The sequence below is a fragment of the Amia ocellicauda genome, chromosome 17 (assembly GCF_036373705.1).
Source record: "Amia ocellicauda isolate fAmiCal2 chromosome 17, fAmiCal2.hap1, whole genome shotgun sequence".
Lineage (NCBI taxonomy): Eukaryota > Metazoa > Chordata > Actinopteri > Amiiformes > Amiidae > Amia > Amia ocellicauda.
The window spans coordinates 13,024,399-13,049,793 of NC_089866.1; the positions used below are offsets into that span (position 1 = coordinate 13,024,399).

At 39.0% G+C, this 25,395-nt stretch overlaps 1 protein-coding gene across 1 annotated transcript in view; it reads left to right on the plus strand.

Annotated features, from left to right (window-relative positions):
* The window catches only part of cacna1ha (calcium channel, voltage-dependent, T type, alpha 1H subunit a), a 100,043-nt gene that overhangs the window by 64,828 nt on the left and 9,820 nt on the right, over positions 1 to 25,395 (plus strand). The window contains exons 22-30 of the mRNA XM_066690199.1: positions 17 to 106; positions 2,421 to 2,613; positions 7,802 to 7,953; positions 8,323 to 8,432; positions 10,489 to 10,622; positions 12,688 to 12,758; positions 14,755 to 14,833; positions 19,622 to 19,743; positions 20,318 to 20,617. Of these exons, the coding sequence (XP_066546296.1) occupies positions 17 to 106; positions 2,421 to 2,613; positions 7,802 to 7,953; positions 8,323 to 8,432; positions 10,489 to 10,622; positions 12,688 to 12,758; positions 14,755 to 14,833; positions 19,622 to 19,743; positions 20,318 to 20,617 (1,251 nt within the window). The remainder of the gene's footprint in view (positions 1 to 16; positions 107 to 2,420; positions 2,614 to 7,801; positions 7,954 to 8,322; positions 8,433 to 10,488; positions 10,623 to 12,687; positions 12,759 to 14,754; positions 14,834 to 19,621; positions 19,744 to 20,317; positions 20,618 to 25,395) is intronic.

Sequence of the window (25,395 nt, forward strand, 5' to 3'; positions counted from 1 at the left end):
ACTGCTTTCGTTGCAGGCGCTCATGTCACTGTTTGTCCTATCATCTAAAGACGGCTGGGTTAATATCATGTATGATGGCCTTGATGCAGTGGCAGTAGACCAGCAGGTATGTTTTTAGCAAGTTCGGCAATCTACCATATGTTGTAAACCTTTCTCTTGTGGAATGTCTCTATAGTAGAAAGCCTGTTCCCTTCAATAAAATATAATCAGAAAATACTGTACATTCTCACTCTCTCACACTAACTGCTGCCTCTGCACCTCTTTTCACCTTCCCCAGTACAAAACGCCCAGAACCACCGCTAGCAGGAACGTCCTGTCTCCAAAGACCTAATTAGTTGGCACCGTTTGAATAAGTATTTGAAGTGTTGCAGAATTCCATATATTTTATTATTGCTGACATGAAGCTGTCTAGGATAATTATATTCTTCTATATATATTATTAAAACAACAACACATTGCCATCAACTATCCCTCTGGCTACAGTACATTGTCAGGATAGAAAAAAAGAAACATTTTCCTAAAATGTCTCCTTGTATTTATCTCTGCTGCACTGCGCTCCTTCATATTTTAAGACTGCAGAAGTGGAGAGCCGGGACTGAGTCCCCAGAGACTGCCTGTACAGATCAATTTTGTCTCACCTCTTAACAGGATAATTATTACATTAGCGAGGAGCTTATTTGTGAGGATAAAAGAAGTTGGAACTTGCCAAACAAGTACACAGCTTCACAATAGCCTGCACTGATTCTAGTCAAATGTCTGTCAGTGTGCATTAGTCAAAGTGGTGCTCCTTTATATGTAATGGCCTGTATGTAATATTAACATGGAGTCTGGAACGAGCTCTCCGGCTGTTTTTTCTTTAAGCAGATTCTCTGGGATCTGGACTTGACATGATGTTTGGATTATTTAATTTAAAAGGCAAATATAATCAATCGGCATCAATGGTGGGGTTTACATGGTTATTTACACATGAAGTGTCGATGCGCATGCACATTTGGGAGAAAATCTCAAGGGAATCATGATAAGAAAATAAGTCTCTTTTACATGTGTGAATGATGTAAAAAAACAATGTATTTTCACTTTTTTCAAGTGAATGATCTCTTTAGAGATTTCATGTTTAGAGGTTTAATCTCCTAAAACAAAGGCAAACCATCCTCTGTTTCTAATCCAGACAGCATTGAGAATATAAGTGACATGTGTCCAGCACTGATCTCCATAAGCTTTCATCTCTGCCAGTTTTCTACCATGAGGGTTGTACAGTTCAATAAAATACCTCTAAGTTTATTATTAAGATTTCTAGCTGAAATATAATAATAAACTAATTTAGAACTTGCTAGTAACTACATGCTACCCCACCACTGACCTTTATGTAATAATTTGGACAAAGGCAATAAAACAGATGATTTAGCCAAGTGACATAACATAAGCCCCATGCACGCAGAAACCTTTGCAGCCTTTTCTGTGGCATTTTGTTCCCAGCAAGGTCTATGTGAAAGGCTCTATGCTGGTATGTCGACACCAGGAATTTTCCACTACCGAATTTATGGCAACGGGTCTGTGTGAATGGAGCAGGAATAAGAATGCCGGAAAATGACACGTCACGTCCTTGCATTGTTGTGACGCGGTACGTTAACTGGTGTACCTAATCAGAATAGGTTACATCTTCAGACATGTGTCTGTAAACTGCCATGGATTGTAGGTGCAGATAACAGTACTCCGTTTGGCTTCGTATTGCAACCTTTGTTTTGCCAGTCCACGCATTTTGGTTTGCATCTTGAAACACAAAATCCATTGTAGCTCTATCACTTTGAAAAAGAGACAAACAAAGTTCTTTCATCTTGCACACCACATTAGTGTAAACAAAGGAAGCATGAAAAATGTTACGTCTTGTGACGCATATCCGCTCTTTCCGGCATTCTCCGTTTTGTGAGTGAAAGGGTACATTCCAGAATTTTGCCAGTCAGTGTGAATGGGGGTACAATAAGAAAAAAGCAGGCAAACGCTGCTGGTATTTGAGTGTGAAAGTGGCTACAGAACCATTTTCAAATCACAGCTTTAAAACAGGAATAAGGATGTTCTTCATTTTAATTAAAACACATGGAATCTCTACCAATGCAAGAAATCTCAGTAGGGGTGACTCCTGCCTTGTAGGTTGACTGGTTCACTGAATTAGTCTTCCACAAAAGGTCCCCTTTGCGAACAATTTTCTCAGCTTATGGAACAAACATCCTCTTAATTAGCCTTTTGGTTATACATCACATTAACATTTTTACGCCCTTAAAAAAAAAAAAAAGTTCTGATTGCCGACAGATTACATTCTGTCTGACAGGATCACATGAGCCCCTGCTCAGAATGTTCTTCTGATTATGAACTATGTGGTGTGTGACTCGTAATCGTCTTGTTTCCCTTTTTGCTCTCTACAGCCCGTCCGCAACCACAACCCCTGGATGCTGCTATATTTCATCTCCTTCCTGCTGATCGTCAGCTTCTTTGTACTGAACATGTTCGTGGGGGTGGTGGTGGAGAACTTCCACAAGTGCCGGCAGCACCAGGAGGCTGAGGAGGCCAGGAGACGTGAAGAGAAGCGGCTGCGGAGGCTGGAGAAAAAGCGCAGGAGTAAGGAGAAATACGGGTCTGGTCGGTAGTCTGCTATCTTTCTGAGCCCTGCCTGCTTCCAGAATCTGGAAAACAAATTATAAACTCCTGCTGGAATTCTGTGCACCTTTTCCAACTCATATCCAGTCTGGGACAGACCTGGTGTTTGGAGTTGCCACTAAATCAGAAACATATTTCCAATAATAAGAAGTGAGCAAGACTAATTTCTTAGTTGCCGCAACTTACAGAGAGATGGCACAGTATTAGCCTATGTGTTCCCATATATTGTCCACCCGTTCAGTATTGCTGTCCATTGTAATGAAATAGTGCCCCCTTTATTGCAAACATGTATCTAATTCACTCAGTGGTTATATTTTACTTATATATTTGACTTGATATCAATAGTATAACACAAATGAATAACAGAAAAATGCCCCAAGGAACCATGTCCTCACCAAAAAGGAAATGTTCTGTAAGTTTCTATTGTTGTATAGCTAAGTTGTGGCAATCAGGGAATGGAATCTGTCGGCTTCACTTTCTATTAATATCCATTTGTTACTGAGAAAGCAGCGACTTCAACATCAGGTCTAGCACATGCTAGAGCAGGGTTGAAAACAGTGTGCAAAATCCAAGCAAGAGAAATAAGAGTAGCAAATTCCCTGAGTCATGCAGAAAAGGCATTTGATGGTGTTAATCAAAAGCATGCCTCTTGCATGCCAGTAATATGCTGCATGGGGGCATGAGAATCAGTTGGCTTGAGGAAACTGAAATAAGCTCTGGTCTATAGCTGAAGAGAAAAGTGGGTGGATTGGGAGAAAAAGAAGAACAGAACAGAACCAGGTATATTGAGAGCAATAATTCTTGCTTCTAATACACATCAAATTAAATTAGAGGAATATCTATACAGTCACCATATTCTAGGGGGATATTCTGAATGGTTTTATATGGCAATTTTGGTTAAATAACTTGTTAGGTGTATTTAAATAAGCATTGGCTGCACTGGATACCAGTGGGGCTTATTATATATCTAGTTTTCTAAAAGCTTTCCTCAAATTGAAACCTGTACGATTCCAAAGTAATGTATACACCTGGATATATAACTAGTTAATATGCAAGAAACAAAGAGTGATGATAAGACCACAAGACCTCTAGCAGGGCTGAGGTCGTTAGTGGAGCAGGACAGGGAATTACTTTATGACCACTGCGGTCCCAAAAATGTTGAGGGAGACTGGAACAAACTACCCAGCCAATTGGTTTGGGTTCCTACAAGAAATGTCTGGACTACATTCTGGGGTTTATTAGCCCCTACAATGCAGATGAGCAATATGGATTGAATGGACCCCTCTTATTTATTACGTTCTTATGAATGAGTAAAGGCTTCCAGCCCTCGTGTATTACAGTGTCACGAAAATGCCCACTGCTGACAAAAGAGCCATGATGACTATAAATAGATAAACACAAGAACAGAACAGACACACAAGTATGTAAACAGAGCAATAAGAGTAAAACCCAAACCCATGAACTGTACCATCGTACCAGAGCTTCGGTAAGTCCAAGTTATGATCTGTGAGCCCTGCGGCAGTGCTGGGCAGTCCTGGTCCTGGAAGACCACAGTCCTGCAGGGTGATTAGGTCTCTTGTAATCCCCACCTACGTACAACCCCAAAACAGTGCTCCATTGGTTGAATTTAGCAAGTTGATGTCTTGATCAAGTAATGCAGAGCTCTGGTACAACAAGAAACAGAAGACGATGTACTGCTGTCCCCCAAGATCAGGGCTGCCTCCACTGAGGATGATCTTAGATTGAAATGTGGACTTTGGTTTGGGTTGAATAAATACAATGACCATATGAGTAAGTGTGTGAGTTCTCTATTCTTCTGCACTGTCCCCTACTGCTCTGATGACTCAGTTGGGTGCGGTTGCCCTGTGGTAATCCAAGGGAAATGTATAGTGGGTAGTAGTGAGTCCAAACAGTAGCAGTTCCCAACTTTTTCATACTTAAGACCAGCTAGTTTTGATCCCAAAACATCACATATCGCTTCCTACAATATCAGCTCTTAGACAAAATTAAACAAAATAATGTGGTGAGACTAAGGCCAGGATCAAATCAAATTTTCTACCCAAAGCTGCTAATTTCATATTGCAATTCTAATATTCGGTGACAGTCTTTTGATTAACACAAGATTCTTCCTTGTGTTTAACATGTCGTCTTTGATCATGAGGTGTGGTGGGGGCGATTGACACCTTCCATAACAGAATCGTAGATTTTGTTGTTTGAGAAAGTATCAAACTGGCACCGAGCTGGCTGAGGCCCCATCTCTTGAATGATGGCTTTCTGTCAAGATATCTGTACAAACCCCACCCCCACCCCAAACTGAGGACTTTAGAGACAACACAACACATCTTTGATGTATTCTATGATATCCTAGAACTGACCAGATTCTGAAGGGTCAGAGATCTGGAGATTGAGAAGAGTTAAATAATCACCACTTTATATTAATTAAACTAACATAATATGCTGGTCGCTACAGTAATTTGCAGCAATGTCAAGGAAAATACAATGAAAATATATAATATACCAGGGACTGGTAATTATTACTATGAAATCCTATAATCCCTTTCAGCCATATTATAGACCAGCTTAAATATTGGGAAGTACTGCTGTACAGTCCACTTGTTCAGTCCTATTATCTGCTGTCAGGTTTTCTTTTTTTAAGGACATTAGTGCAGTACATAAATATATGTATGCAAACTATACAAACTAGCAATATTGTGTTTGGCTTTTGCGAAAAATTAACACTCATATTATATATACAGCTCTGGAAAAAATTTAGACCACTGCAAAATTATCAGTTTCTCTGGTTTTACTATTTATAGGTATGTATTTGGGTAAAATTAACATTTTTGTTTTATTCTATAAACTACTGACAACATTTCTCCCAAATTCCAAATAAAAATATAAATGGAATGGAATGGCTGCCATACATGTAGAGATGCTGATTTAAGAAAAATTTGCAGTGGTCTCTTAATTTTTTACAGAGCTGTATATTTCACACATTTGAGATATCCAGGCTATATAAAGCAGTGCTGATTTTGATTGCACATCATTAAATATAGAATGGCAGATACTGTGTTTTTCACACTTAAATCTTGAGGATGCAACAACTATGACTAATACCCCTGTGCATATATCCTGACGTGTGTTCAAGTAATCAATTAATTGGAAACTGGGAAATAAGGCAGTTGTTCTACACTGCACTTTATTTCCAGAACCTTTAAAAGAAGATGGCAAAGAATGATCCCATTACCATAATTTTGTCACTCTCAGATGGCTAAACATCACCCCAATGAAGACGCATTCTTTAGGTTGCAGGGAAACAGGTGACTGACAGGTTACTGAATTGGTTTGTATTTTGCCACTGCTTGTTCTGAAGCTACAGTTAATTTGATCGGAAGAGGCAGGAAAATATATGGCCACTCACTTGCACATCTCCTTCATTTCCCACTCCAATCTGTCAGCAGTCCTTGTAAAGGCCACTGTTTTCTTTACGTCCTGTTAAAAGTGATATCAAAATATGTAATGAAACACAATTTTTATGCCAGTCACCAAAAAAGGGGGATCACTTTTCTGTGAAATTGTTAAATTGATGGAAATAATCATATAAACAACTTGACTGAAATGAACACAAGGGCAATTTGAATTGTATGTGTTTTGACAGATTATAACTGAGTAAACGTTTTTTAACAGAAAGGGATCCATTGTATTAGTGTGAAAAGCCCATTTTATATTCTTCCCTTCTTGTGTTGTTTTCAGCCAGTGTTGTTTTTTTTTTGTTTTTTTTTGGGAATGCTTCTTACCATGGATATTTTGCATGTTTGAAAAGCAGAATGCTGCACAGGGTATTTGACATTCCTCCTATATCAATGTTATTCAAGGTGGCTAAACACTGTGGGGGTGACAGATGGAGGATGCAAAATACAAAACCTGTTAGCATTACCTCTGCATTCTGGGTCTCTTTTCCTTTAGAAATACAGTTTAGTTGCTTTACAGAATCGTTCAATTGATTAAACTTGGCCATAGGTGTAAAATATTATTAGAGCAATTTGGTGCAAATCTTTATATTTAAAAAATGGCAGACTCAGAAAGATGGCTCACAAAATGCCTTTAAGTGTCTTTGCAATTTATGATAGATCCTCTGTTTATGTATCCCAATGCAACATCTAGTAAATGTCATTGTGATTTAATGTGCAATTTAATGTATTAAGTGTTCTCTCGCTATTTGTTTAATCATATCCATTTCCCTTCTCGATTATTGATGATTTGCAATTCAAAGTTAAATTAAGCATTGAGAGCCGTAAGCAATTAAATCTGTTTAGAGATGCAGCAAAAGATTGTCATGTTCTCCAGGGCATGTCCATTTACTTGCATGTCTTACTGCAGCAGTGGCATGGAGCAGCTGCATGCGAGGAATTGTTCGAAATATCTTTCTGTTAATTTTACGTTTCAGGCCGACATTCAATCAAAACCTGAACCACCCTGCCAGTCGCAAATTCCAGATCCTTTTGTTAATGTTTCTGATGGCCAGAGGCTTCTCACTGCCCAGTGGAAAGCTGCCATAAAGTTTTGGGTTTGGAATTGGCTGTTGTTGGAGAGGATCGCAATGTTGATTTAATCTGGGCCTTAGACTCACTGTTGGATAGGAAAGACTCAACCCCTCCCCCAGATTTGGAACTGATCGATTCTTCAACATTTAAGAGATCAAAATGAAAAGAGTTTAATTAGCCTGCTTGAATTAAGACCAGCACTTTTGCACGTTGGAATACCTTTAGAAAACATTTTGCCAAAGTAGCGCAGTAGGAGAAACGAAGGCCAGGAATGCAATCCTGTGTGTGCTAGCAAGGGGAAGAGTGCATGAGAGTAGGAAGTCCTATGCATTTGTTTTTTCTTGCATAAATTCCTTCGTGAGTTGCCCCTGGGGTCACCCTGCCCTAAGCCCTGTTACAGTCCATAATGCTGCTTAGGTCTACAACTCCCCGCATTGTTGTACTTAATTATAGAAAATGATTTGGCACACACAGTTTGTTTTGCCAGTCACTCGTTTGCCCATCGGTAAGCCGTATCTTAATCTGTGCTATTGGGTGGTCGGTGTCAAGGTCAAAATCTCTTGCTGCTAATGTCTCTGTGCTGTGCTATGCTGTCGTGTGTACAGAAGCCCAGCGACGGCCATACTATGCAGACTACTCTCCCGCTCGCCTCTACATCCACACAATGTGCACCAGCCACTACCTGGACCTCTTCATCACCTTTATCATCGGGATCAATGTCGTCACCATGTCTATGGAGCACTACAATCAGCCCAAGGTATGATCTCAGCTCAGAGCAGATCTCCTTCATCAGTGCTTGTTCTCAAATGTTTAAGTTAGTTGTTTAGAGAGAGGTTCACTCCACGCATAGTATTCATCACTGACATGGTGTCCCGTAGCGGCCCAGTGTCTTTGGTTTGACAAGTGTTAGGAGATAAAACTGTCTGGAAGCAGGAGTGAAAGACAGTCAACAGTAAGTTATTAAGTGTGCAGTTCTATAGAATATAAACAAAGACTATGTTACCAGGAGATGCATCAACTCAACACCATGACATCACCTTTTTAGTTTGGCAACTAAATGTTAGCTAAAATACATCCAGAGTTAGTGATTGCCTATTGAGTCACTGCTGCTGTTGTTCTCCCACAGTCTCTTGAGGAGGCTCTGAAATACTGCAACTACGTCTTCACCATTGTCTTTGTCTTTGAGGCCCTGTTGAAATTGGTGGCGTTTGGCTTTCGACGATTCTTTAAAGACAGGTAAGAGGGCCGCCAATTACATGACTGGATATAAGCAGGTTTATTTGAAATGATCTTTGTAAATGTATCCAATTATTGTATTATCTGGAGAGGACAATAGGAGATACAGAGTGAAGACAAAGGATTAAAGACAGGAAGGGGTAGGAATGATGTGCTGTCTGTCATGGTAGAGTTTGGGGATAGGTTAATAAGTATTTAACCTAAAAATGCAGTGACCTTGTCATTAGAAAGGATTTATTGTTCGTTTCCTTGCAAATCCACAGCTGGATTTTGTAATGGGTGCCGCGTGCTTTCACAATGTGGAGAGGGTTTCGTGTTCAACTAGTGTTGCATTAAAGTGTTTGTCTGAAACATGCTGCCTACTCAAGCGCATTCGAGCAAACTGACAAGTTGGTTTCAGATTCTGATGGGAAAGGAAACAACGTACCTTCACTAGGCTGAGAGTTTGTCGCCACTCTGATTGCAAACAACAAGGAAAGTCACCTCTGTCGTTCCCTGTGGGGATTTCTTTTACTTTTTCAGTTAAGTACCCAGTCAGATGACTCTATGATGTGCATTATAGAGAAAATGGGGATGAATGAAGGCTTAAGCAGGCCAATTTCTGTGACTGAAAAATATTCATCCTTCCAGCTTAGTTCATTGCGTATTAGTGCTGTTCAAAGTGATTATTCAGACTATCGGACTGATGTGATCAGCACTAAAAATTAAGAGCAGCTGTAGGAGTCTTTATTAGAACTGTTTGGGATTAAATGAGAGCAATCGATTCACCTGGCAAGGGAAGGAGAGCCATTTTTCACCTGAATTTGTTTTCAGCACTTCTCAGTCTCTCTGTCTTGTGACTGGGATTTCCTCATTTCTTTCCACGCAGTGTTGATTCATCAACACAAACAGCTGTTCTCCAGTATGTAAGTAGCCATCAGCTCAGTCAATGCCCTTCTTCACTTTTTGCAGTAAACACCATCTGAATCGTGAAATCACTTTGGTATGCATAAGAAAAGATATGTGATCGCTTTTTTTACTTTGATTGAGACAGATGGGGGAATCGCAAGCTTAAACTTAACATAATTTTTCAGGATAAAAACTGATAATGCCCAGACCAGCACACTGAAAGCACTGCAGTCAAAGCATTGGCGAGACTTCAGCTTCTCTTCGGCTCACAACCCCTTGTGTCAGAACATGGCTGCAGGTCTACATGCCTTGTGAAAGCTGTGAATTAGGACTGATTAATGAGGCCTTAATGTAAGGTCTTCTTCTGAAGACAGACAATTTGTAATGGGGAAGTAATGTGAAAATTATACACTGCACTAGGCCTCATTTAGAATATCATGCTTAGATTTGGTCGGCACATTACAGAAAGGAGCAAACTGCCCTGGAGAGTTAACTGAAGGGTGGTTGTGGAAGTCTTGGTCCGCAAAGCATGTCGTATACAGGCAGGTTATAATAACTCAATCTCTCTAGACAGAGGGCCTTACTAAGGGGGTTGATCCACGTATTCAAAATCCGGAATGGGATGGATAAAGTCAACCTCAAGTATTACTTTTGAGCTCAACAATAAATCAAGGACCAGAGGCCACAAGTGGAAATCAAGATGAGATATGTTTAGGATTGAAGAAAATAAGTCCTTATTTTTTCACAAAGAGTTGTGAGGGTCTGGAACAAAATTGCAACTCATGTAGTCGAAATCCCTTTCCAATTCTGGGATTGATTAACTTCTAAAATCCATGCAACCATGATGGGCCAGTTGGCCTCCTTGCATTTGTAGCCTCTCGTATGTTCTTATGTTCTCATGATATAATCACGATCAAACAGCTTTTCCAGGAGGAATTCCAACTTTGAATTAAACAACAAATGTTGCACTGTTCCTCTCTATTCTGCTCACAGCCGTTTTACTTCCATCCTGCACTACATGTCCCACTATTTCTTAGAAATCCATCTTAATTTTAGGCAAAAGAAAGATGTATTGTTATAAGTATTGAAGAGATCAGTGGGATGTCTTGTTTGCTCATGTCCTCGCAGCTTTGTAAATACCTTATTCATTTCTCTTTGATTTGCCTAGATGGAACCAGCTGGATCTGGCCATTGTTCTTCTTTCCATAATGGGAATTACTTTAGAGGAAATTGAGATTAACGCTTCTCTGCCTATAAACCCGACCATCATTCGCATCATGAGAGTGCTGCGGATCGCAAGAGGTATTGCTAAGCTTTCAGTCTCCATTATTGCTTTGCTGTAACACTTTTGTACAGAAGTGTATTTGTTACCACAAAAGGTGAAAATTATGTTAATTTGTATTGGAAAACTGGAGTCCACAGAGAAGAAAAATATTATAAGCATCCTTAATTCCAAAGATATTATACATTACTTTGTATACATGATTTTGAGTTCCGAATGACTGCACATGAAGTAAGCATGTATTCCTGACGTGTTCCATATGTATTATTTTCATATTCCCGTATTCCTAATGAAAAGAGACTTGTTATGCATAATTACCCTAAAGATCAATAACACGGAGAAAATAACAGCTTTTTATGTTAGGACATCCAGAGAAAGAAATGTAACCGGGGGGGGGGGCACGTTTGATCTAACACATGTGGACTGCCTCTCCGATGCCATTATAGTCTTGTCTTTAATTTTAAGTTATGAATCCAGTGGGAGGATTCTCATGGTGCAATTGAAATGTAATTTATCCCTCAGCTAAATTGATTCATTTACAACTGCAGAACTCAGAATTGTGTTATTGTAGTTGTTGGCTTTTTATATATTGCCTTTATGATACAGAATAAAGTAGTAAAAAGCTGTCTGCCTTTAAATAATTGGCAAACAATAAAATCAAATGTTATATTAGCAATCTATCATGTTATGCAGTTATATTACATCTTAAAGGTAATAAGAGGATTGAAATATAGTACATTGTATACCTGTATATCTGAGTACAGTTAATAAAGCAGTCAGAGTCAATCCCCTGCTAGCTGAGACAGCAGGTGACCAAGCACATATTACCCTGGCAGTGGCATTATGTAACCTGGCAGTGCTTCTCTCTTTGTTTGTCACCCATATGAATCTAATAAGATAGGTCACAATCACAAAGCCATTTCCACAGATTTAAGCTATGGAACAATAACAGTGAACTACATAATTCGAGAAATACAATAAACCAGAAGACGAAAGGTTTTCAATGCTGATATTTTATCATTTCCAGGCTGATAAATGACACCGTTGATAAAGAACATCAACAAGAAATGGAAAGTCATAACCTCTATGAGACACTGCGTATAAATAACTCCTATTACACCCTATATAAGAAATCTCTGTTTAATTCAGAAAACAAGCTGCTATTTTCATATATATTCTCAACACATCTGTTCCAGATTGGAGCAGGTGTGCAGATGTTTTCTTTTTTTGATGGTTTGTTTGGTAAAATAAACAATCAAGAATAGTAATGAAAAACATTTGACTTAGGAATCCTGACTCTCAGAAGTTTTTGTTAGTAAGGATTCCCAACTGAGTGCTGCTGCAGATCTGTGGGATTGAGTCAGTCAGGGTGTCCTCATCGTGCAACAGCACCACCTGTGGCTGAGCAGGTGCCTGTGAGCTCCGCAGTGCTATCAATGAGAGCTGCATCTGTCCTCCCCACGATGCTGCAGCTCTCCTGTTTGCACTGTGGATGCTGTGAAAAGAAGTAGATATCTTGGCTGCGCATGTTTAACCAGACATGACAAATAACAGTTTGTGATTTTGGCAATTCCAAATTGATAAAAGAACAAAGTCTTATTTTAGTAGAACTTAATCCTGTCTTTACGTTTGTGGCGGGGTAGCCAGTAATGGAGGCTTGGAGACAGACCACAGGTAAATAAACTTAAATAAAAGAAACTGGCACGATGGCCAAACAAAAAGATACACAAAACTCAACGAATAATACACAGGCTGGACCTGGTCTTCAGTGTGTAAAAACATAACGTACATAGTCAAACAAAATCCGTGCAACACTGGGCAGGTTTCCTCCCACACCCAACTCTCCAACACCTCCAACCCCTACTGTGAGGATGAGGCCTCCTTATATAGCAGGTGGCTGGGGTTGATTGACCTTAATTGATCAATCACCCCAGCCACCTGCAGTCCATGAGCAGGCAGGGAGGGACAATTAACCCCCTCCCTGGCACAACGTTGTACTCTCAATGCAAATTCAGATTTGCTGTGTTATGTGAACAGCAGCAAATAGGAAAGTGGATAAACAGCACTCTGGTTTTGTGTTCACAGTGCTGAAGCTGTTGAAGATGGCGACGGGCATGCGAGCTCTGTTGGACACCGTAGTGCAGGCTTTACCACAGGTGAGGCCTCGACCTGAACAAAACATGGCTGCCCAGCCTTCCTCTGTAATGTGAACATGAAATGAGATTCCTCCAAATGTAGTTGACCAGATCTCAAAGATTCAGTGATCAATATTGAAATCTTAACAACAGACAAAGTACACATGGTGACCTAAATATGTAATGTAAAACACTATTTGATACATTTGATATTTACCCTGCCTTAATTGACCGCTACTTTCTTTAAGAAAGTAAAGCTCTTAGGTGTATCGAACAAGCCTCTGAATTAAGTTATGCATGTTTTCAAAAATGCCCTGAGGGGGTCTAGTATGTATATTACCATCAGTGTATTACTGTGCAGTGCCAGTGTATGGCAGAACTTGCGTTCAGCAGATACTGAAGCAGTTATAATAGCCAGAACTAGCAACCTTTCCCAGGTGCATTGCCCCCTTTGTATATATATATACACTCACCTAAAGGATTATTAGGAACACCTGTTCAATTTCTCATTAATGCAATTATCTAACCAACCAATCACATGGCAGTTGCTTCAATGCATTTTGGGGTGTGGTCCTGGTCAAGACAATCTCCTGAACTCCAAACTGAATGTCTGAATGGGAAAGAAAGGTGATTTAAGCAATTTTGAGCGTGGCATGGTTGTTGGTGCCAGACGGGCCGGTCTGAGTATTTCACAATCTGCTCAGTTACTGGGATTTTCACGCACAACCATTTCTAGGGTTTACAAAGAATGGTGTGAAAAGGGAAAAACATCCAGTATGCGGCAGTCCTGTGGGCGAAAATGCCTTGTTGATGCTAGAGGTCAGAGGAGAATGGGCCGACTGATTCAAGTTGATAGAAGAGCAACTTTGACTGAAATAACCACTCGTTACAACCGAGGTATGTAGCAAAGCATTTGTGAAGCCACAACACGTACAACCTTGAGGCGGATGGGCTACAACAGCAGAAGACCCCACCGGGTACCACTCATCTCCACTACAAATAGGAAAAAGAGGCTACAATTTGCACAAGCTCACCAAAATTGGACAGTTGAAGACTGGAAAAATGTTGCCTGGTCTGATGAGTCTCGATTTCTGTTGAGACATTCAGATGGTAGAGTCAGAATTTGGCGTAAACAGAATGAGAACATGGATCCATCATGGCTTGTTACCACTGTGCAGGCTGGTGGTGGTGGTGTAATGGTGTGGGGGATGTTTTCTTGGCACACTTTAGGCCCCTTAGTGCCAATTGGGCATCGTTTAAATGCCACGGCCTACCTGAACATTGTTTCTGACCATGTCCATCCCTGTATGACCACCATGTTCCCATCCTCTGATGGCTACTTCCAGCAGGATAATGCACCATGTCACAAAGGTCGAATCATTTCAAATTGGTTTCTTGAACATGACAATGAGTTCACTGTACTAAACTGGCCCCCACAGTCACCAGATCTCAACCCAATAGAGCATCTTTGGGATGTGGTGGAACGGGAGCTTCATGCCCTGGATGTGCATCCCACAAATCTCCATCAACTGCAAGATGCTATCCTATCAATATGGACCAACATTTCTAAAGAATGCTTTCAGCACCTTGTTGAATCAATGCCACGTAGAATTAAGGCAGTTCTGAAGGTGAAAGGGGGTCAAACACAGTATTAGTATGGTGTTCCTAATAATCCTTTAGGTGAGTGTATATAGATAATGATAATGATAATGATAATACTCGAGGCTCAGAAAATGCCACTCCTATATCCTAAAGGGAACCAGGCTGGAGTGTTTTGTGACCACAAAATGTCTCTCCTGAATATTTCTGTAGGAAAGAAAATATATCATTTTTTTTCTTATTTATTTTTCCCATGTAAAATTTGTCTTTGTGATATATTCTCTCTTAATTCTCAATTCTATCTCTCTCACTCTGTTAGCTCTTGTCCATTTGAGTCTATGTCAGGCACAGTGGTATTGTTGAGTGCGTGCAAAAGCCGGGAATAAAACTGAATGAGTCTGACTTTTGTTCTCCCCAGGTAGGAAATCTGGGCTTGCTTTTCATGCTGCTGTTCTTCATCTACGCTGCACTCGGGGTGGAGCTTTTTGGCAAACTTGGTGAGTATGTTTTTCATCTGTGTTCCCTAAGGGAATTCCTTAAAGTAACACTTTAAATGAAAAATGTATTTACTATATAGTTCATTATAAGCCTTGGTTTCTAACACTGGTTCTGGCCCCAATCCAGTTTTTTTTAGTCTAGGAACACGTTTTAATCAATTAAGCAAGTTCAGTTAATGAAGGGAACTGTGGTCATTGACAACACATATCTAAATAATTTACGAAGGCAACCTGGTTAAGGGAGAATAATGACATCTTTCTAAGACTTTATAAACTGCAGTGAATTACAAAACCTGCTGGATTTGGGCTCTTCAGGTCCAATGAAGACTGGGAGACTGGGTCCTAATGTTTTATAGAGGTCACTGGTTTGAGTCTGGATAAGCCTATGCCATAACCAATAGTTAGTGGGATTCTCTGTGGGGTGGCAGACAGCTGGTGGCCGTGGTTCCTCATCTGTGGGTCCTGTGTCTTACTGAGCACCTGTGAGCTCTACAGTGCTATCAGTGAGAGCTTTAGCACAAGGTGTGCAAAAAATTGCACATTTTGGAGCACATATTTGCCTCTGTTGCTTTGCCGATACAAATGTCATAGTGGTGAGCCATGCTGATTAGCCATTATCAATTGGGTTGATTAATAACGAGAGGGTAGGAAAGAATATGATATTTTCTCAAAAGTATTGGATATCAATAAGGTGGTGCATGATACATGAGAAAAGCTAATGATTACACATCTAAGATGTGACAGCCTATTATCCATTATTTCTAGCATGTAGCAGATGACCACTTCAAGCAATAATTACATGTGGGCTCAACTCTACGATTTCACTGCGGTCTGATATTATTATTATTATTTATATTGCAACCTAGAGAGACAGAGCTATACATTCAGTAACTGGGCGGCCCGGTATCATTCATTTGGAAAGCTTGCATTATCTAAAAGAGGGACATAGTGAATTAAACCTCCGTTCTGAAGAAACAACAGCTTTAAAATAAAGGGCCTATTTTTCCCCTCAGGGGTGATTATTGGTGGTTATTTTCTCATAGTGATAGAACGGGAATGAGAAGATAATCACCAGGTTTAACCACAACACATCCCATATTATAGGTTTTAATCAGTAATTTACATGATAATTGCAAATGTTTAAAGATCTCCTAGACCAGTTGTTCCCAAACACCAGTTTCCCAGACATTAGGTGCTGGTTCTTGGCATCCAGTATTTCATCCGTCTCAGTTTTCCGGGTCTCGTCCTTGGCCTTGGCCTTGGCCTCGCTCTGAGGACTTCGAGGACTTGGTGTTTGAAATTGCTCAAATGTAATTTCTCATATTGAAGACTGTTTGTGAATTTTACTTTTTTAAATTAATCAGTTTACTAAAAATGTTATTGTGTGGAGTTAAATTAGATGCAATTTATCAGTTTTATTGTAACAAACTCTAGCTGGTCAGCGCACAGGAAGAAAAAAAAAACCAAAGCAAAACAACAAAAAGAAAAATTGTGATTTGTTTTATTTGTGCTACAGTCAGTTATAACTGTTCCAAACGGGACGTCTGGAAATACCACACAGACACAAATTATCTTACTTCTTTGTAATTTCTTATTTTTTGTATAATGGCAAACACAAATGTTTAAAAATGCATTTTTACATTGCTGCATCAAAGCAAGCAAATGGAGTGCCAAATGTCTTAAATGCAAGGAGATTGTGGAGACGAAATGGACAATGGATTTACTAAGCAAGTATTTGATCATATGCCTTTTTATGAAATATATAAATGACTTACATGAATACAAATACAAATGTTCCCTACATTCACATTTGAATAGAATAGTGCACTTTGCTAAACGATTCCGACGTGTGGTAATCCTAATATAACGGGGATGTTTTACAGTTTACAGATGATTTAAAGATTTGTATGTCCACTAAAACCTGAGCATATCATTTAAATATCTGATATTTATGAAAATAAATTGGAAAAGTCTTTTTAGCTTTTTTAACACTAGAATTGCCATAGCCACTTTTTGTGCAGCTTTTTGAAATTCAAATATGTATTCAAACATTTCTCCCACATGTCCGTTCATACATGTTACTAAATAGTTGAGTTAAATACATATACCGCGTTTCATTTGTAAACTCCTCAAAATTAATAAGTTATAAATACTTTCTTCTCCAACAGTTGGACTTCTGATGCAACTGTAATAGACGGAGCCATTTCAAAGCGCTTTCACATGCATAATGTCATATTTCAGTTTTATGCTATTTTTACAACTGGTTATTTATGTTTTATACGTCTGCTAACATGTGCATACCAATATATACACCAGTTTACACAGTTTATTGCATGAAGTTTATTTTATTGTTCATTTGTTCATGTTTATGTAGCATATGCACTCGTTTTGAAAAAAATAAGGGGATATAATAAGAATAAGTCTGATAATTTTGTCTTCCCGATTATAATGTATATATCTAATCCGATAGTCGCAACTGAGCTGTTTGTTTCCTTTATAAAAGTATTGTGAATCTAATAATGATTATTATTTATTTATAAACAGATTACCTTGTCTAGGGCATCTTACAATTAAATACAAAATATGCATAAATAATAAAATAATTGCAAGGTATGACATACAATACATTACAATATACAATAACTTTAGTGCTAGTAAGAGCAAGTGTCAGAGACAATTACAATAACTACAGTACTACTAGTAATTGGTAATAAGACACCACATTCAATTTCCTGATAATAATAATAAATGTTATATTGCAATGCAAGTATCGTTAATCTAATAATACAAAGCCAATGTATTATGATTTGTTTAAGTAGGTGTCTAAAATATTAGAATATTGGACAAATAATTGATCACATTCAATATTGTTGAATTTGGATATAGTCAAATTATTAAATGCAATTATTTATTTTAGGAGATAAATGGAGATAAATGGGAATTAAATGCCAAATGTTACTCTTATTGATTATTATAAATGGAATATTTGTTTAACAGTAATCTAAAGTATTGTTAGGAATTTACCCAATATTTTGCATTGATTAGCTATATTCATTTTTTATTTTGCTACAACATATGCAAGCATTGTAACTCTTGCTTAAATGAGAGCATCCAGAGCAACAATGGGAGACGAGCTTTTCTCAGAGTGCAGCTATGTAAAATGCACGTTTATCTTATGAGCAGTGTGGTTCTCAATGAGTGTCCATCTGGTCAACATTTAATTTGCTGAGATTTCTACTTTGATGGAGTAAAGTGTTTACATTTATTGTACTTTACATTTTGTAACAGTTGTAAAAATGTGAAACTGTCTACAACTAACACAATTGATAAACTACATGACTGTGGCCTTTACCTTTAAAATGTTCTTATCATCTTATCCCGGCCTTCAACCTTGGCCTTGGCCTTTTGAGTCCCGGCCTTGAATCCGAAACTGTATGTGTCATATTGTGGTGGTTCATGAAACTTTAATACCACACATAGCTTTGCCACAGTGTGAAAAAGTTTGGGAACATCTGTCCTAGACATTAACGTCCTAAGCATATTGGGTTATGGGAGACTTACTCTGACACTGCAGAGAAACAGCAAAGCAACTGGGCCTCTCTCTCTCTCTCTCTCTCTCTCTCTCTCTCTCTATATATATATATATATATATATATATAATCATAATCATCTTTATCAGCCTTTGTCAATCTACTGTTGGATGAAGGCCTCCCCAAGATGTTTCCACTTTCATCTGCAGCATCTCTTTTCCAGGTTGCACTAGTATATCTGCCCATCTCCATATATATTGTGGCATGCTATGGGGCATAGTACAGAATGGGTGCTGCCTGTTGAGGAAGCACCTTCCTCTGCTCTCTTTTTCTGGTGAAACCGGCATGGAGAAATACCTACCAGGCACTTGTCAGCCACTATACAATGGGCACACCTGAATTACATCACGCCCGCCTATATAAACAAATCTAACTCAATACTTAGTTGCATGGTACCGAGAGGGAAGTGCAGGAGGGCGAAATAAGTGTGTTATCATAGAGAGAGAGGCAGACAGCTAAAACAGATACACCAGTATACCGACCACAGTTGTTTGAGAACCCACTTTGGTTTTGACTCTAGACTGGAAGAAGACCCCTATGGAAAATTACCCTTGCTTGGAAAATGACTATGAGACCAAACAAACTGGAGCAAATATTAGGAATTATTGTCAGGAAACCGAGTAGTAGCCTGGACATAGACAGAGAAACAGAGGAACCAGTCTAGTCAGTTGCCATAAATCTGAAATAGGAGTTTATCTGGTGAATCACAGTCTTAAAAGACTTAACTCCATCCTCAAACCCTGCAACCAGAACCTGGGGGAGTGGTGTTTGCGGCTTTTTACCATGATCCGCAGATTGACGCACTCATAGATCCGTATTATCTATAAAAACCTTCCACTCATAATATAGGCAGCTGAAGATGTTGTAGAGCATGCACTGCCCGGACATCACTGCTTTTTACACTGCAGGGCCACAGTGACGCAGCAAAGCTACAGCATCCTGAGGGTGACTAATGCAGTTCTCACGCACAACACTGTCAGCTCACAGGTGCCCTAAAAGCTGAAAGCAGCTGTTAAAACCAAGGCCGATTTAAAGGCCGATTTAAATCGATATGGAGACCACCACCCCCTTGGGCAGACACCAGTTTCACACAGGAACCCGCATAGTATTGTGTATGTTTTGCCAAGATATCTGATATAATAATGTTTCTTGTCAATTTATTTTCTAAAACTTTCTTGTTATCACAATTTCGTCTCAGAGTGCAACGACGACAACCCATGTGAAGGTCTAAGCAGACATGCCACGTTTGAGAACTTCGGGATGGCCTTCCTGACCTTGTTCAGGGTTTCCACGGGAGACAACTGGAACGGCATCATGAAGGTCAGTCTCCCACTCAGGCCGGTATCTCCATCACTGCAGATCACTGACATATTTCACAGAGCTCTTAGCCTAGACATAGATCAAACTGCCTTGAACAATCAGTATGAAAGTCATACAAGGGGACCTATCCCACACATTCCATATATCCTCACTTTCCACTTTGTTCTTCTTTATCTTTACTTTTACATTCTGAGGCCATTTTTAACAACCCAGCCAAACACTCCCTCTCCCTTTCTTCTGTTCTTACTGTTTGTGCTGACACTGTAACACCATATACCACACTCAGCCTCTGCACCATACACAAAGCACTCATCTTGATGGGTTTTATTTTCCTGGATAATTGTTTATTTAAATATGGAAGGAGAAGAGAAGTATTTGGAGACATCGACAGACATCACACACAAAATAAATGTTGCTCACATAAATTATCATTCATGAAGGTCATGATGACTAAATGTGATGAGGCTGAATATGGATTGCATGTAAATGGAGCAATCTGCCTCTGAATAGTAGGAAGTGAGGAATTGAGCCCAAGCAGGGGTTGTGAACTGATGCCACCCTCTTGCCCCTACAGGACACTCTGCGCGAATGCAGGACAGAGGACAGGCACTGTCTGAGCTACCTGCCGCTCATATCGCCCATCTACTTTGTGACCTTTGTACTGATCGCGCAGTTTGTGCTGGTCAACGTAGTGGTGGCTGTGCTCATGAAGCACCTGGAGGAGAGCAACAAGGAAGCCAAGGAGGATGCGGAGATGGACGCCGAGATCGAGATGGAGATGACCCGCCGACTCAGCACTGCCTCGGGGGGAAGGCCTCCCGGACCTGACAGCCGTGCCACCTATGTGGGGCCGAGGCCGGACTCCCCTGGACAGGTAACAGAGAGTTATTGGGAAGGAGGGGCGGGCAATGCAGGCCAGAAACGAGTTGTTATTTAGACAGGGTTCCCGCGGCTCCTTAAAAAGTCTTAAAAGGTCTTAAAATAAAATCTGGGAAATTAAGGTAATAAATTGTCTTAAATTTACCGTAAATTTGCTGTAGGTATTACATTTGCGGATGGTGCGTTTAAGGCTGATGGGAAAATTGTCACGCACAGTGGCACGGTAGGTGAAACGTCTAATTAGCGTGTACCTGTTTGATTAAAGGATGACTTGGATCCACCCAAAATTCGGGCATTGATTACAAAGTATGAATTATCTGATAAACGATTTAAGATAAAGACATGCAGTGTTTTTAGCTGGGTAGGTGAGATTCTGCTGAAAAGAGCCAAGTGCGGTTTGTTTACATTGCATTCTTCCTGGTTTTAGAAATTCAATGCGCAGTGCAGCACATGGGGCTGGAGTTGCCCAATGGAGAGGATGTTACTGTGTGTGTCATGTGCCATGGAGATCTGCCATTACTAGCCAATCCATAAAACCCTGTCTCAGGCAGCTGATCAGTGTCGGGTTACAAACCGAGCAGCGCCAGAGAGGGGGGGCTTATACAATTCAGCTCATATCTCAGCTATTATAGATGCTACTGCTATATATGTGGTATCTATGGATTCAGAGCAGCTTCAGCTATGCAAGTATTATTTAGTTATTATACAGTATATATTATTATATTATATATAAGTGGAATATTTGCAATAAAGTAAAATGGAATGGAAAACAGAAGCTGATCAAGATTGTAAGGTCAGCAGAATATATAACAAGACCCCCTGGCATACCAGGTGCCCCTCTGCCACTTCCTGGAGAGGCCCAGCTTTGCTTAGTGGCATGTCTGAGGGACCTGAATAACTCAGGGAAAATAGAATCTCAATGTTCTCCTGGGTCAGTTTGCAAAAAAAGGTGCATGTATATAGTTCATTGAAATACAATGCATATTTCAATACCTAAGGTTTTGAAGAGCATGTTCTAAGTGTCAAAGCTGTTCACTATTACTGTGTGAGGTATGAATCAATAATAATAATACAAAAAATGATTTCTGTTTCTTATTTTTTTAATGCACATTGTTCACTCAAATACTGTCTTATACGTACATTATGCATGAAAAATGCATTTAGCAGAGGTTGTTCTGAAGAAATAGATATAAAACACTTTGTGGTTTATAGGCAAATGCATATTGTTTATCAGCTAGAATGTAAAAGTGGGAAAAACGGGAAAAATTCTCAGTCCTCTGAGGATTAACTTAGTATTAGACAATGAGAGACTCTGCCATTAAAATAAGTTTTACGTTTGCCTTACGTTAGCTAGCTACAGACGTTGACGTCTGGCTGCGTGTCATCTTTTTGTTGTTTAGACATTTTTGGGGTCTTAAATTATATTTGTTGAGGTCTTAAAAAGGTATTTAAAAGCATTGAATTTGACTTTAAAAATGGTGCAAGAACCCTGTTAGTAGAAGCATTTATACAGATACACAGTCAAATACAAAGGATGCATCAGAATGCATAGAAGGTTCCGTGATTCTATATTTGAAGGATCAGATACTAAATCTGTGACTGAATTAATGGGTGGATTCCTTTTAAGTAATCATCACATCAGCAACAACCTAAATATGAAAGATCCCTGAATAAGTACCATTGTTCAACTGATAGATACATTTATCTTAGCTGTGATAAAACATTTAACAAAAACAAAATCTTATATCACTTCTCTCATAAATAAATACATCAGTAAATTAATAACAGGGAAAAATGTTGTTCAGTGTCCTAAATTATTTAATTTAAGTTATTTGGAAGTTCAAAGAATCAGTGGCGATACATGCCATAAAAGCTGTGTTACTAAATTGAGGTTAGTACCTCATTGGGGTTATTCCCAGACCCAGATCTAAAATAACTAAATAACAACTAAAACAACTAAATAACGTGTGCATTTCTTTAAAGTTGGTGGTGTTAATATAAAATATTGTATGATTATTTATAAGTAACACTGGTTAAAGGCATCAGCCAATTGACCGTTACATTATCATAATAATAGGGGATCATAGTTTGTTAATCATTAGATAATCTAAAATAAATGCTTGATATTTATGAAATGCTTCAATATGGTGGAAACATGGTCACAGTGGGCTGAAATGTGAGCCCTAACACCAAATGACACTGTGCTATTGAACACACAGACCCCACTCACTCCTATCAACACTAGCAAAGCAAAGTCTTAAGTCCTCTCACAGCATTATACTGCCTTAAGCGTGTGTGGCACAGTACTAAGTGTTACAGTTCAGAAAATAGCTTACCCTCTTCCTGAACTCTCCATCTGCTTAAAACTGTATTTAATTATTGACAAAGAGAAAGAACTCCCAGGAGAGACTGTGAAGTAAGCTTATGATCTAACTATGATTAAATGAATAAAGGTTTCAACTCTGTTTCTTCAAATGAAGATTCCAGCCAGTAAAGTTTTAACAAGCTCCTTAGCTGTAAATTTATCTGTATGCCCATAATCATATAGTTAGTTATCTGTGTGAAATTATTTCAGTACAAAATCCTTTTTACATTCAGATCTAAATATGAATGTAAATGTATTATGTTTTTAATCACTTCCTCAGTTAAAACCTCCAAGTGAAAAGGTTATACAGTCAAGTGTAATCTGATCGCTTTACATTTTTTACATTTCTGTTATGTTGCATTATGGCCATTTGCAGCTCCATGTGAGCCATTTACGAGCAACATCTCTCCTGAGAACATTACATTATCCACTTTCCAACGACAAAACATCCGCCACACAGCAGTAACATTTGTGTGACATCATGCGATTTGGCAAAGACAGACAAAATTCCCAGAAGCCTCTCAAAACTGTCAAGCTCTGGGACTGAATGAAACCCAAGATGCAATCAAATGGGAATTACACAGGATATTACTTTGATATGACTATAAGAAGTCTGCTTGTTCTTAAAAGGTAAAAATAAAACTTGACAGTTATATAACTCTAGCTGATGATACACAATTATTCTCTTCTCGCTGAAGAGAAAATACAGCACCCACAGCAGAGTTTAGATATAAAGATTAACAATGTAATAGCAGAATCATACAGCAACATATTTTTTCAGCTTCAATATTATTTTTCAAATATACACTACAAACAAAAAAATTGTGTGTGCTGCAGCTGATTGATGTACCAGAAAACACAGGCTGCTGTTGGTCACACCACACTCCCCATAACAGCAAACACTGCCTCGGAGCAACACAGCAAAAGGCAATAATATTAACATCTATTGCATGGTGTTTTTGTTCCTATCATTTTGAATAACTGTGTTATCAAAACATTATCACAGAAGAATATGATCTGTTTTGAAAACCATTCTACAAAAACAAATGTATTGCTTGCCAGGAAGCAATTCAATAATATAATAAAGAATCATTCCTGAATGGAAAGATGTGAGCAAACAAAGAGCTCTTTGGCTTGGAACAGAAGAGGCTTTGTCAGGAAATGAAAGTGGCACTGTTATCACAAACTCCTACTTCAAAGTCAGCATGGAAACCAGGTCTACAGTACACAGACATAAAATGCAAGTTCATTGTATTACATATTCAATACTAATTTGACTGACTCCTTTATCCAAGGCAATTAATATTCCAAATCACAATTCTGTGATTTATAATAGTGGAAAAGATTAACTATGTAGAGTGCTTTAACAATATATATAGAGATACAGAAACTGTGGACAACACAAAGGAGCATGGAAAGATGTATGCTTGGAATAACAAGAGGAGATAGAAAAATAAATGAATGGATCTGAGAATTTAAAAAAAATGTGATGTGAAGAACAGATCAAAGATGGACAGATTAAGTTTTTGAGTGTATCCCAAGAGATGAAAAAATACCTAGAAGACCATGTGAAATAATAAACATTGTAGGCTTGACATGGAAAAGAGAAGCTGTAGATCAAAGCAAGTGGAAACATCTTGGGGAGGCCTTCATCCAACAGTGGATCAATATAGACTGAGAATGATTATGATATAAATACATTACAATGCAATATATTTGAATTGTAAGCAAGAAGTAGAAGAATATATAGAAAAAGGTGTACATGATCTGAATTTCCGGGTTCCTTCAAGAAGTTGCTTGCAGAGGATGTTAATCTCAATATGGCCCAATCAAAACCAAGCCAGAGAAAAACTTCAGGGAAAGCAGGACCCGAGTACACACAGGGAAGTAAAGGGGATGTTGCAGAAAACAGGAGGCACAACAGGAGTCTAAAACAAGCTTCCCAGTCCCCTTATTGAAGCAGATTCCCTCTGATCCTTCAAGGAACTGCTGGTTGAGAGCCTCCAATAAGCTACTACCAACTAAATGAGCAAGATGGGACTTTTTTTACATTACTTCTGTACTAATCTCCTCTTTATGCTTTATAAGTTTCAGAAATCCAGTAGAACCCATACTGGAACAATTATGAATTAACAAACAAAGTCTAAGGTTTTACAGTTGTAGTAAAAAGGAGTCGTTCTGAAGGAAGATGAAGTCTGCAGTTCATTTGGTCAAAACAAGCTGATCAGTCTATGGAGGATATGGTCTGTGGGGGACCTGTAATGTAAATTGCGGCTTCTGTAAAGCTTCTTGGCAATGTCACTGCCATTTATCAGTTTCAGTGTGCTGGTGGCAGGAGAGTGCCATTAAGCCTGTTTGTGCTACAGTCAGGGGAAAGGGGGAATACTGCTGTATCACTTTCAAGATGT